The 14,097-nt window shown below is 44.3% G+C and overlaps 1 protein-coding gene across 4 annotated transcripts in view; it reads left to right on the forward strand.

The window, feature by feature from the left end:
- Positions 1–14,097, forward strand: part of TM9SF4 (transmembrane 9 superfamily member 4) — a 158,678-nt gene that overhangs the window by 95,603 nt on the left and 48,978 nt on the right. For all 4 annotated transcript variants that reach the window (XM_033914649.1, XM_033914646.1, XM_033914647.1 and 1 more), the window contains exons 10-14: positions 4,588–4,720; positions 4,916–4,997; positions 5,078–5,153; positions 6,275–6,358; positions 12,077–12,252. In XM_033914649.1, the coding sequence (XP_033770540.1) occupies positions 4,588–4,720; positions 4,916–4,997; positions 5,078–5,153; positions 6,275–6,358; positions 12,077–12,252 (551 nt within the window). The remainder of the gene's footprint in view (positions 1–4,587; positions 4,721–4,915; positions 4,998–5,077; positions 5,154–6,274; positions 6,359–12,076; positions 12,253–14,097) is intronic.

Below are 14,097 nucleotides of genomic sequence, written 5' to 3' on the forward strand. Positions count from 1 at the left end.
CCTTGGCTTAACCCTCTAAGGGATCCCACATGGGCATCCCATTTGCTCTTAAATTCTTGCATGCTGTTTGCCTCGATCACCTGCACCGGGAGCTCGTTCCAAGGATCAACCACTCTCTCGGTGAAGAAATATTTCCTGGTGTCGCCATGAAATTTCCCGCCCCTGAGTTTGAGCGGATGCCCTCTTGTGGCTGAGGGTCCTTTGAGAAAGAGAATCTCTTCTTCCATCTCGATACGGCCGGTAATATACTTAAACGTCTTGATCATGTCTCCTCTCTCCCTACGTTCTTCGAGTGAGTACAGCCGCAAATATTTCAGCCTTTCCTCATACGATAGATCCTTGAGCCCCGAGACCATCCTGGTGGCCATCCGTTGCACTGACTCTACTCTCAGCACATCTTTTTGGTAGTGTGGCCTCCAGAATTGCACACAGTATTCCAAATGAGGTCTCACCATGGTTCTGTATAATGGCATTATGACTTCCGGCTGACGAAACTCCTGCGGATGCAACCTAACAACTGTCTTGCCTTAGATGAAGCCTTCTCCACATGATCAGCTGTTTTCATGTCTGCGCTGATGATCACTCCCAAGTCTCGTTCTGTTGAAGTTCTAGCTAAGGTCTCACCATTCAAGGTGTAAGTTCTGCACGGATTTCTGCTGCCGAGGTGCAAGATCTTGCATTTCTTAGCGTTGAAGCCCAGCTGCCAGGTCGAGGACCAAAGCTCCAACAAATGTAGGTCCTGTGTCCTACTATCGGGTGAATTGCCGTCTCTCACTATATTGCATAGTTTGACGTCGTCAGCAAATAACGTTATTTTACCTTGAAGCCCCTAAGTTAGGTCCCCTATGAATATGTTGAAAAGGAGCGGGCCCAAGACTGAACCCTGCGGTACTCCACTGGTCACCTCCGATGTTTTAGAGAGGGTACCGTTAACTACCACCCTCTGAAGTCTGCCACTCAGCCAGTCATTGACCCATGTAGTTAGTGTTTCTCCCAGCCCCATTGATTTCATCTTGCTCAACAGCCTGCGATGCGGGACACTATTGAAAGCTTTGCTGAAGTCTAGGTATACGACGTCCACGGATTCTCCCAAGTCTAGCTGTTTTGTTACCCAGTCAAAGAAGCTGATGAGATTGGATTGGCAGGACCTACCCTTGGTGAATCCGTGTTGCCTGGGATCCCGTAGATTCTCTTCATCCAAGATTGTGTCTAATTTACGTTTGATTAGTGTTTCCATGAGTTTGCATACTATTGATGTGAGACTCACCGGTCTGTAGTTTGCAGCCTCTGCCCTGTAACCCTTTTTGTGCAGTGGAACGACGTTATCTGTTTTCTAGTCTATGAGGACTCTCCCCGAACTTAGGGAGAGATTGAAGAGTCCTGATAGCGGTTCTGCCAGGACATCACGCAGCTCACTGAGCACCCTGGGGTGTAGGTTGTCCGGTCCCATGGCTTTGTTCACCTTGAGTCTTGCCAATTCGTAGTAGACGTCGCCAGGTGTGAACTCGAAATTCTGAAACGGGTCTTCCACGCTGGGCCTTGCCTGCAACTGCGGACCGTGCCCCGGTGCCTCGCAGGTGAAGACCGAGCAGAAGTATTCATTCAGTAGTTCTGCTTTATCGGAATCTGATTCTGCGCAGTTCCCATCTGGTTTTCTAAGGCGTACTATCCTATCTGTGTTCTTTTTCCTATCACTAATATACCTGAAGAAGGATTTGTCCCCTTTCTTCATGTTCTTTGCCAGAGCCTCTTCCACTCGAAGTTTGGCCTCCCTGACTGCCGTTTTGACTGCTGCAGTCCTCGCCCTATGTTCTAGTTTAGCTTCCCTAGTCTCCGTTCATTTGTAGGAAATAAATGCTTTTTTCTTCTCCTTGACGAGGTGCGAGATTTCTGCGGAGTACCATTGGGGTTTGTTGTTTCTCTGCCGTTTGTGTTCTGATTTAATGTAGAGGCTTGTCGCTTCATGTATGGTAGATTTCAGGGATGACCACATAGCTTCCACATCATCGGTCGTAGCTTGGTTCTGCAGTGTCCGGTGGACGAAATCTCCCATGCATTCAAAGTCAGTGCCTCGGAAGTTGAGTACTTTTGTTTTCGTGTTTGATCTAGGGAAACCTTTCCTGAGGTAGAACCACACCATGTTGTGGTCGCTGGAGGCTAGCATATCTCCTACCGAGACTTTTGAGATGCTATCCCCGTTGGTGAGTACCAGGTCCAGGATCGCCTGGGCCCTAGTGGGTTCCAATACCATTTGTTTGAGTCGTGCTCCCTTTATGGATGTTAACAGTCTCCTGCTGCCGCTGGTTGTTGCTGAGTATGAGTTCCAATCTGCGTCAGGCATGTTGAAGTCCCCTAGCAGAACAGCGTCTCCCTGTAGAGTGATATTCTCTATGTCTTCAATTAATTTGGAGTCTTTGTCTTCCAGTTGTCTTGGAGGTCTATATACTACACCAAGATACAGCCATTTTTCCCTGCCTCTGGCAAGGTTCACCCAGAGGGATTCCCCGGTGTACTTGACATCTGTGATTCTGGTAGTTTTGATGTCTTCTTTAATGTATAGTGCCACCCCTCATTACAAAGCTTCGGGTGTTGACAATGCAACTTTCCTATCTATTATGACTGTGTGTTCACAGTCAAGACTCCTTGAGCATGGACCCCTCCCTCCCCTATTGACTTTTACTTCTGCTTCTTGGAGATTGTGGTTATCAGTGGTTCCAGGGTGCTGTGTGCTTCAGGACATTTGAACTATTCTTAGCCGACGCCCTACAGTACATGCCATATTGACCTGTTACTATGGCTTATCTTGTGACCCATGTACTTTTCATGGAATTTCCCTTAATAGATAGCTGGAAGTTGTCAACATCAGCTGATAGTTGTCAGCATCTGGGTCAGAAATGAAGTCTTTTTGCATAAGTGCTCTTTTGTAGAATCCATTTTCATGTTTAGCCTGTTTTATTGCAGTTCTTATCCTGTCAGCACTGTTCTGTCAGCTTTGGGTACTGGGGTCTTCTCTCAGTCGCCTTCTCGATGTGCGAGAGAATGCTGTTATACTATCTTCAAGTTAATAATGACTTTAGGCAGTCAGATCACCTCTTTGTCTAGTTCTTGTGTCCTAAGAAGGGCTTGGCAGCTTCCAAGGCTTCGGTGACCCATTAGGTCCGGGAGGCTATTTATTCTGCATAATTCCTGGCTGATAAGCCGGTTCCACTGGATTTGTGCGTGCACTTCACTAGAGCAGTCACAACTTCTTGGGTAGAGTCTTAAGAATTTTCCTTAGAGGAGATTTGTAGGGCCACGACGTAGTCATCCTTGAATACATTCTCCATGTATTACCGTTTGGATGTGACCACATTGGGGAGTCTGCATTTAGTGCTTTGGTTATCGCGGAGGATGCATTGGCTTCCCACCATGCTGAGGATTGCTTTGCTACATAAGAACATAAGAAGTTGCCTCCACTGGGTCAGACCGAGGTCCATCTCGCCCAGCGGTCCACTCCCGCGGCGGCCACTCAGGTCTGCTACCTGTGAAGTGGTTTCTGACCACTTCTATAACCTACCTCAAGTTCTATCGGTATCCCTTTATCCTCCAGGAACCTATCCAAACCCTTCTTGAACCCCTGTACAGAGTTCTGGCCTATCACTTCCTCCGGAAGCGCGTTCCATGTGTCCACCACCCTCTGCGTAAAAAAGAATTTTCTAGCATTTGTTCTAAACCTGTCCCCTTTTAATTTCTCCGAGTGACCCCTACATTCCACTAGTCTCTGGATTCATCTTCTGCTGTTGCTAAGGAAGGAAAAATTATGTCTTACCTGTTAATTTTCTTTCCTTTAGACACAGCAGATGAATCCAGAGCCCCATCCTGAATGGATTTGGGATTTTTCTGTGGTTGCTTTCCATTGAGGGGGGTTTTCTTGTTTTTTTGTGGTGTTGTTGCAGTTTGTTGTTGTTGATCCATGGTTGGACTTTGTTCTGGGAAATAAGTTTTTTTATATGCATGCAGTTGTGTGGTTCCTGATGCTTGGGCAAGGAGCAATACAAAATGGCAAGAAGGTGTTCCATCCAAGAGGAGCACCTGCAATTCAGTTCTCTATCTCCACCTGCTGGTAGATGTGTGGGTACCCCACTAGTTTCTGGATTCACCTGCTAAAGGAAAGAAAATTAACAGATAAGGCATACTTTTACCTTCTTATGCTATGCACATAACTTTACTTGCATATTAGACAGGCGATTTTGTAAAAGCCCATTTTAACATGATCAACATGGCTTTGAACTTACCCTCATACATTAACTGAAAAATGTAGTGACTATGACAATTTAAAATAAAAGACAAAGGAAAGGAAGACATTATCTATTCAAACTTTGCTTTAGTTATTGGTTTTCTTACTTGTGCAGTAAGATAGGGTAGACTAATAGTTAGGGAAGCATGGGTGTTATGTTTGTTGACTATAAAGAACATAGGCTGGAAGTATAAAATACTGGGCATTATAATGTAACTCCTGGCATACATGAAAGAGTTGGTGGGTTTGTATTTTAGAACTGACTGATGATTGAAATTTAGAATTGGTTTTCTCTCATGATTGTTACTTAGGAAGACACAATGGAGGAATCTGGATGGAAGCTAGTTCATGGAGATGTGTTCAGGCCCCCCCAATATCCAATGATAATTAGCTCTCTGCTGGGGTCTGGAATTCAGCTGTTCTGCATGGTCTTGATTGTCATATGTAAGTAACAGGGATAGGAGGGGAATATCATGAACAGGAGAGAAGAAAAGATGGGAATTTACAGAGAGACTTCTGGGCAGAGGAAGGAACACCCTTTGAAAGGGCAGAGTGATTTGAGAAAGATGGCAGAGAAAGTGGCAAGCCCTATGAGGATATACTTGCTGTTCTTAACTATATTTCTCTCTTGTTCTGCAGTTGTTGCCATGTTGGGAATGCTATCTCCTTCCAGCAGGGGTGCACTCATGACTACTGCATGCTTCCTCTTCATGTTCATGGGGTAGGTATCCCCTCTCTTTCATCACAAGTTTTATGCTTTTCCTAGTGCTCAATATTTCTGACTTTTCTGTTATGTATTAGGGTGTTTGGTGGATTTTTTGCTGGCCGTTTATATCGGACTATGAAAGGTCATCGCTGGAAGAAAGGTGCATTCTGTGTAAGTCTGTGTATCTTTTTGGATGTTTAAAAAGCTAAGTTTTAAAAAAAATTTTAAATGAGGGAAGATCTTTTTCTTCTCTAATGTACTGTGGTAGTGAGTTCCACAGTTGGGGGGCCATGACCGAAAACATATCTTGTCTTCTAATGCCTATAATTCTCAGGGATGGAATAGATAAGAGGTTTTGAGATGTCAAACGAAGAGGCCGGGAAGTGTTATAAGGGATAAGCATTCTGGTGACGAATTGAGGTTCATTAAAAATTAAAGATTTATAAACTAAAAGTAATATTTTGAAAGTGATGCGATGGCTAATTGGAAGCCAGTGGGAGTCAATCATTAAGGGCGTGACGTGATCAAATTTTTTAGCAGTTCTGCAGAATTTGTTCTCTACTTAAAACTAATTTTTCCTCTAACCTTGTAGAGCTTTTTACAGGCTCCTGTATATTTAGTGTTAAACCTCTTCCATAGGTATGCCATCTTGTCCTCAGAAAAAGCAAAAATACTTACCTATAGCAGGTGTTCTCTGATGACAGCAGGCACATATTCTCACAACCCACCCACCTTCCCTAGTTGGCTTCTCAGCTATGTAACTGAACTTAAGGTCCTGCAAGCCAACTTTGGGTGGGAAGGCACCGGCACATGTGCAGTATGGGCACTACCTAAAGATTTAAAGTGACATTGCTCTTGGCAGTATCCATACTGGGTTCCACAGATGACATCACCCATATGTGAGAATATATGCCTGCTGTCCTTAGAGTACAACTGCTACAGGTAAGTATCTTTGCTATTTATCTAAACAATGTTTAGACAATCCACAGCATACATTATACCAGTCCAATCCCATTTATGTTATTTTGACTGGGTTACTATGACCAGATTCCTAGCAGTAAGATAGGAACACAATTGACTGATCATCCTAAGCTTCCAAAATGATAAACTTACTAAGATAAATATTGGGGATCTCATAAAAGCAAAATCTATCTTCACTCCATAGTCTCTCCAAGCGAATATGCATGTATTCTCTTCGCTGGGTTAAGGGTAGGCAATTTTCAGATAGCCATTTTATCTTCTTCTCAGGTAACAAAGTGAATTTCTGATGTTTTTACTTAAATTTTTTGCAGACTGCTACCCTTTATCCAGGTGTAGTGTTTGGAATCTGCTTTATCCTGAACTGTTTCATCTGGGGCAAACATTCTTCTGGGGCAGTAAGTATATAGGTGACACTGAGTACTGGGGTAGAAAAACAAGTTAATGGGAGAGAGTGTAAAGGATCTTTATTTATTCCACAAGTAGCGCTCTTGTTTTAGAATATTTAAAGATAGAGAACCTTTATTATTGGTGACAGGGGAAAAATACATTGTTTAAATCAGATTTTAAAAAGCTGATGATAGTCAATTATTTTGACTGTAATGGCTATAGTATTGAAAGCCCTACATAAGAACATAAGAGTTGCCATACTGAGACAGACTGAAGATCCATCAAGCCCAGGATCTTGTTTCCAACAGTGATCAATCCAGGTCACAGGTACCTAGTAAGATCCCACAAGAGTAATAAAAGATTTTATACTGCTTGTCTTTGAAATAAGCAATAGATTTTCCCAAGTCCATCTTAATAATTTGTGGACTTTAAAGAAAATATCCAAACCTTTTTTAAACCCAGCTAAGCTAACTGCTTTCACCACATTCTTTGGCAGTGAATTCCAGAGTTTAATTACATGTTGAATGAAGAAATATTTTCTCTGGTTTGTTTTAAATGTACTACTTACTAGCTTCATTGTGTGTGGTGCAGTGGTTAAAGCTACTGCCTCAGCACCCTGGGGTTGTGGGCAGGGCCGGATTAATCACTAGGCCAACTAGGCATGTGCCCAGGGTCCGAAACTGTGAGGGGGGGCCCGGTGAAGAAGGGCGACTCACCTTGCTATTTTTCAATGGCAACGGGCCCCCCCACGCAGTAACGGCAACGGACCGCCCGCCCGCAGCAACGGCAATGTGGCCGGATGTGTTACTAGAAGGTCCCGCGATGACTGCTTCTGCTGGTCCAGCCCCCTCCAACGTCACTTGCTCTGGAAGAAGTGATGTTGGAGGGGGCTGGACCGGCAGAAGCAGTCATCGCAGGACTTTCCTGTAATACATTCAGCTGCGTTGGTGTTGCTGCTGTTGCTACGGGCGGGCGGGGGGTCCCATTGCCGTTACTGCGGGGGGGGCCCGTTGCCGTTACTGCGGGGGGGCTGTTGCCACAGGGAGGGGCCCGTTGCCATTGCTGGGGGAGCGATGATGTTGATGCGGGGGAGAGGCGTTGCCGTGGGGGAGAGAGAAAGGGGGCAGGATGGTATGGAAGGGTTGTGAGAAGGATGGTATGGAAGGTGGTGGAGGAAGAGAAAGGAAGCAAGGTGGTATGGGTGGTGGAAGGAGAGAAAGGGGCTGATGGAATTGGTGTGCAGGGGAAGGGGAGAGATATAAGAGGAAGGATACTGGATGGCATTGGGTTGAAGGGAGAGAAAGGGGGCAGATGCTGATGGAAGTGGGAGGAAGGGAGAGAAGAGTGATATGCCCGACCATGGGGATGTGGGAGAGGGAAGGAGAGGAAAGATATGCCAGACCATTGGAGAAGGGAAGAGAAGATGATGGATGCCACACCAATGAGGGGGGGGAAGAAGAGATGGAAGGGAGAGGCAGACAATTTCTGGAAGAGGCATAGAAGGACAGAAGATGAAAAGAAGAGTGTGACAAGAAGATGAGGAGAGCAGAAACCAGAGAAGACAAAGGTAGAAAAAAAAATTTATATTTATTTATTTTTTTGCTTTAGGGGACATCGCTGTTTGCTTTATGGGACATCGCTGTTTCTGTGGTGTTGCATTGTATGCAGAGTCCAGTTTCTTGGTGGTTTTATTTAACCTTTGTCTACATATTTATATTTTATTCCCCCTTTTACAAAACTGTAGAGCATTTTTTAGTGCTGGCCGTGGCTAAAAACCCATACTACAGTTTTGTAAAAGGGGGAGAGGTTAGTTTGTGATTACATATTCCATACTAGGCAAAGGCGTTTTCTGTGTTCTGTTTGTATGACAGACATGTTTTTTTGTTAGTGTTGACTAGCCTTGTTTGGTGAAATGCATCAGGCATGGTTCTTGGAAGCACCTTGAATTAACCTGATTTGAATCTCCTTATTTTTCTGCCAATCTTCTTTTGTTTCATGTTGGATTCTTTGGTGAACTGCTTGTCTTGTTGTTCCGTTGCAAGTTAACATACATGGAGTGGAACGTGCTAGAGGAGTTACAGATTTGCTTGTTTATACATAGTAACATAGTAGATGACGGCAGATGAAGACCCGAATGGTCCATCCAGTCTGCCCAACCGGATTCAATTTAAATTTTTTTAAAAAATTTTCTTTTTAGCTATTTCTGGACAAGAATCCAAAGCTCTACCTGGTACTTTGCTTGGGTTCCAACTGCCGAAATCTCCGTCAAAACCTACTGCAGCCCATCTACACCCTCCCAGCCATTGAAGCTCTCTCCAGCCCATCCTCCCCCAAATTGCCATATACACACCGTGCAAGTCTGCCCAGTACTGGCCTTAGTTCAATATTTAATATTATTTTCTGATTCTAGACAGTGGCGTACCTAGCATATGTGACACCCGGGGCCCATCATTTTTTGACCCCCCCTCATCTATGTGAAAAATATGATTTTTAGTAACAATCTACATATTGCACAACAAGAGTGTACCTAGGAAAAGGCAGTATTTTAAACACTGCACTAGAACACCAACACATACATTGTAAAACTAAACAAGCCAGATCCTGCACAGCATCAGAAAGCCATGTCCCTTTCATATACACAGACAGATACACCCTCACCCAATATGGAATAATCACAAACTAAAAATAGAAATATGTAGTCAAAAGTTAAACTGAACCGCCAAGAAACCAGACTCTGCATACAATGCAGCACTAAAACACCACAAAAACAGTAATACATGTCCTCTAATACTGTGCAAAATATAAAGACAGTAGATGTAAATTTGAAAAAACTGATACATAACAATCACCACTTTACAAATTAACAAATAAAAATAAAACAAATAATGAGAAATAAGAAAATACCATTTTATTGGACTTATCCCCGTAAGCTCGGTCCCCATCCCCGCAAACCACCTGATTCCATCCACACAAGCCTTGAATTGTTTTATATTGAACTTATTATATTCAAGTATAAAAAGAAACAATATTCTGTACAATTGTCAATTTATAAATCAGCATCTTCTCCCCACTCTCTCTTCCCCATTTCCCTTCAGCGTCCTCAGCCCACTCTCTTTCCACTTTCCTTCAGCGCACGCATATAAAAACAAGCAAGTAATTTTATATCATTTTCATTCTATTCATTCATAGAAATTAAAGTCTAAATAATGCCAATCACATAACAAAACATGATTTTACAAATATAGTTCCCCGCACATTCAAGCCTGCAAGGATTACTAGATGTCTTTCAGCAGCTTCCCTCCCTCCCTCCCTCCCCCTTACCTTCGTGGCCAAGTCAAAATGATCTACCAACAATAAAATGCAATGTCACCTCAGTAACAACTATACAAAAATAGACAATATACCCCCTCCCTTTTTACTAAACCGCGATAACGTTTTTTAACGCAGTGAGCTGCGCTGAATGCCCCACACTGCTCTCAACGCTCATAGGCTTCCTGCGCTAAAAACCGCTATTGCGGTTTAGTAAAAGGGAGCCATAGTGCAAAATATAGACAGCATATATAAATTCTCAAAACGGACACATTTTGATCACTAAATTGAAAATAAAATCATTTTTCCTACCTTTGGTAATTTCATCAGTCTCTGGTTGCACTTTATTCTTCTGACTGTGCATCCAATATTTCTTCCCTTCTTTCAGCCTCCTGTATGCTTCCTCTCCTCCAGACCTCATTCCCTCCCCAAACTTTTTCTTTATTTCACCCTGCCCTCTTCTTTCTTTCTCTCTCCATGCCCCCTTTCTGTATGTCTGTCTTTCTCTCTCTCTCTCCGTGCCCCATTTCTTTCTTTCACCCTGTCCCTTTCTTTCTTTCTCTCTCCATGCCCTCTTTCTTTCTTTCTCTCTCCATGCCCTCTTTCTTTCTCTCTGTCTGTCTTTCTCTCTCTCTCTCTGTGCCCCATTTTTTTCTTTTTTTTTTTTTGTTTCACCCTGCCCCCTTTCTTTCTGGCTCCCTGTGTCCCCCCCCCCCCCCCGTTTCTTTCTTTCTCCCTCCCCTCCCCTATGCCACTGCCTTTGGAAAATGCTGCCACCACCGCTGGGGAATAGGCTACCACTGCCGCCATCAGGAGCAGGCCAGCTCCGAGTTCGCCCTGCTTCTCTTCCCTGCGGGGCCGACCAATTCTCGACGCCCGACGTCAATTTTAACGTCGGAGAGGACGTTCCAGCCAGCCAGGCAGCGATTGGCTGGCCCAGAACTTCCTCTCCGACGTCAAAATTGACGTCGGGCGGCGAGAGTTGGTCGGCCCTGCAGGGAAGAAAAGAAGGGAGAACTCGGCCGGCTTGTTCCCGATGACGGCAGTGGAAGCCTTTCCCCGGGGGTAGCCTATTCCCCGGTGGGTGGCCAGCTGTGCACCCCCTTTGGATGTGCACCCGGGGCGGTCCGCCCCACGCCCCCCTTGGTACGCCACTGATTCTAGATCCTCTGTTCATCCCACGCTTCTTTAAACATATGGGTTACAGTTGGTTGATGTATGTAGAGTGAGGCAGTTGAGAAGCATTGTAAACTTGGTTATTAATATAGACATATTTCGGATAGTATTACTGCTTTACAAATATTTGAACACTTTTATATATGCATGGAAAGGGTTCAGAGTTAAAGTCCTGGGTACGTAGGTGGAAAGGGAAGGAAGGGGTATTTGTTCAGAGATGTTTGGGGGTATGCTAATCTTTGTTTTGAATTAAAAAAGAAAAGAAATACAAGGGGAAATAAAGAAGTAAACAAGAAAACAGATAACTGGGGGCGAGACAGGGGTGGGGTAGGGGTAGGGACGGGGCACGGATGGGGTAGGGGCCCAGCGTACTTGGGTGCCTAGGGGCCCTCGAAGAATTAATCCTGCCCTGGTTGTGGGTTCAAACCCACGCTGTTCCTTGTGAACCTGGGCAAATCACTTAATCCCCCCATTGCCCCAGATACATTAGGTAGATTGTGAGCCCACCGGAACAGACAGGGAAAAATGCTTGAGTACCTGAATAAATGAATGTAAACCGTTCTGAGCTTCCCTGGGAGAACGGTATAGAAAATTGAATAAATAAATAAATAATTCTAGTATTTTTGGAAAGAATAAACAAGCAATTCCATCTACCTATTATTCCACTTCACTCAGTATTTTATAGTCTTCTATTTTATCTCCCCTGAGCTGTTTCTTCTCCAGGCCCCAGCTGCTTTATTGTTTCCTCATAGGAAAGTTGTCGCATTCCTTTTATCATTTTTGTTGCCCTTCTCTGTACCTCTACAGTTTTCTATTGTGCCTTACACCAGTATTTAAAAAAAATATAAAGGGAGAAATGCTCTGCATGACAGTTACTATAACTTCAATGGCTTCAATGGCTGGGAGGGTGTAGATGGGCTGGAGTAAGTCTTAACAGAGATTTCGGCAGTTGGAACCCAAGCACAGTACCGGGAAAAGCTTTGGATTCTCGCCCAGAAATAGCTAAGAAGAAAAAAAAAAAAAAAAAAAATTTAAATTGAATCAGGTTGGGCAGACTGGATGGACCATTCGGGTCTTTATCTGCCGTCATCTACTATGTTACTATGTTACTATGTTTATCTCGAGCAAACTCTGTGGAGTAGAAAGATACTTTGAAGATAAAGCATGTTCGAGACATACCATGAATAATCATGTCATTAAATATGGAATGTATTTTACTGTTACTTTTGTTATGGTTTCAGGTTCCTTTCCCTACCATGGTTGCTCTTCTTTGCATGTGGTTTGGAATATCTTTACCCTTGGTGTACCTGGGATATTACTTTGGATTTCGCAAGCAGCCTTATGATAACCCTGTAAGGACCAACCAAATCCCACGCCAGATTCCAGAGCAGAGATGGTATATGAACAGGTTCATTGGGTAGGTCAACTGAAATTTTTCATTTCTGCTTTAGGATCTCAGGCTAGAGACTCACCATTTTATGGAAATGTGTTTAAATAGATCAGTGTCCTGCAAACTTTCTCGAGTCGCGGCACACTAAAAGCAGTGGCCATGGCTCGAGGCACTTGGAAGTGTGCAGATATCGCCGTGATGACATCACACGCATGCGTGACATCATCATGTTGATGTCCGTGTGTGTGTGAAGGCCCTCCAGGCGGGCCCTGAGATGCCAGTGGGGGGGTGCCAGAAGGGAAGAGGGCCAGAGAGAAGGATAGGTGCTGGCACCCACTGATTGCCTACAGGACGTGCCTCTCGCCATGAGAGGCACGTCCTGTAGGCAGTCAGCTGGTGCCTCTCCTCCTCCCCAGTGTACTGCGGCACATCTGAAATCTCAGGAGGCACACAGTTTGCGATACACTGAGATAGATAGAGATCTGTCTATTATCATGCCATGTGATAGAAGCTTGCATTTTCTAAGGCAAAGGACATTCTATAAGGCGAAGCAGTCCTCAATTCTCACATCTCATTGATATCAGTGGAACACAGCATGGTTCTCGACTAGCATAAAACATGCAGAAAGTTCTTGCCAAAATCGAACTGCACATGCATGGGGACCTTCCTGCTCAATGTGTGAGCAATGATCCCTCAGTCTTTCTACGTCCCCAGAGCAGACAAGACGAGTACATTGTGGTTCTTTGTGTTCCATTTGAAGTGGTGACTTCCCTTTGAGTTTGCCTTATTATTTTACTTTATTTCCTCTCATAACCCTTTTTTCTAGTGCAATAGGGGATGGTATGCTGAACCCTTTGCATCTGTTCCTGCAAGACCATTGCAAGAGATACTGATCACTGTTTCAATACCTCTTCCTCCCTGCTCTCTGCTGCCCCCAGTCAGTTATTTCTTCTGCATCTGAGCCTGCAGGATCAACTTTGATCTGATCAGTCTTCTTTTTTTGTTTTTTGCTGTTTTTCACAGGATTTTGAGTTCCTTTTCAGCTCCAGTGACTGCCTAGCCTGCATGAGAGGAGCAGACTTTGGTCTGGAGCTGAAAGACGTATCCTGCTGGGACCTGTTCAGCTAGCCTGCTTGAGCTGTGAAATTCAAGGGTTTCCCCTGCTGTTTTCTCAATCCTTGACTTGATAAAGAGTGCTAGCACAGGCTGTATGAGTGCCAATTACGTTTCTTTGGAGTGCACACAGTGTTGGCTGCACTTTCCTTTCCCCTTTTCACAGTATTTGGATTCTGGTCCTGAGGGTTGAGACTCAGTCCAGCTGTTGCCTGACTGGCAGCTGAAAAGGCAGCTTTCCAGGTGGCAGAGGTCCTCTCCTAATTCCAGTTACCCCGAGAGGAGCTGTGGCAGGCTGCAGCACATCTTCAAAGCGTCTGGCCGATGAGTTGGACTGTCACAGCCCACAGAGTAATTCGGTTGGTGGGGGAGTCTGAAATTGTGGGTTTTGAGGTTATATTTTGTTATGGCCTTCTTCACCCACCCCAGAAATCCTAAAATCAGTTTTTTTAGATCCTCCAGTGGAGTTACAGCTGTTTTTCAGTGGGAAATCCTGGTGGTGGCCATTTTGAATTTTTTTTCCCAATTTGAATTCTAGAGTTCTAAACTTTTTTCAAAAAGCCTTGTTTTTTATTCTAACCACCAGGAATAGAATCCTCATTCTCCAATGACATGAATTCATGCAAAGTTTGTGCCGGTTGATCACCTGAAGAGCGCCCTTGCACTGCGTGTTCCACCGCATATGCTGAGGAGTCAGAAACCTCAGTTTTAGTCTCTGACCTCCTTATTAATGCTGCCAAATGATTGTTGGGACAGATA

Source organism: Geotrypetes seraphini, chromosome 11, assembly GCF_902459505.1.
Source record: "Geotrypetes seraphini chromosome 11, aGeoSer1.1, whole genome shotgun sequence".
NCBI classification, from domain to species: Eukaryota; Metazoa; Chordata; class Amphibia; order Gymnophiona; family Dermophiidae; genus Geotrypetes; species Geotrypetes seraphini.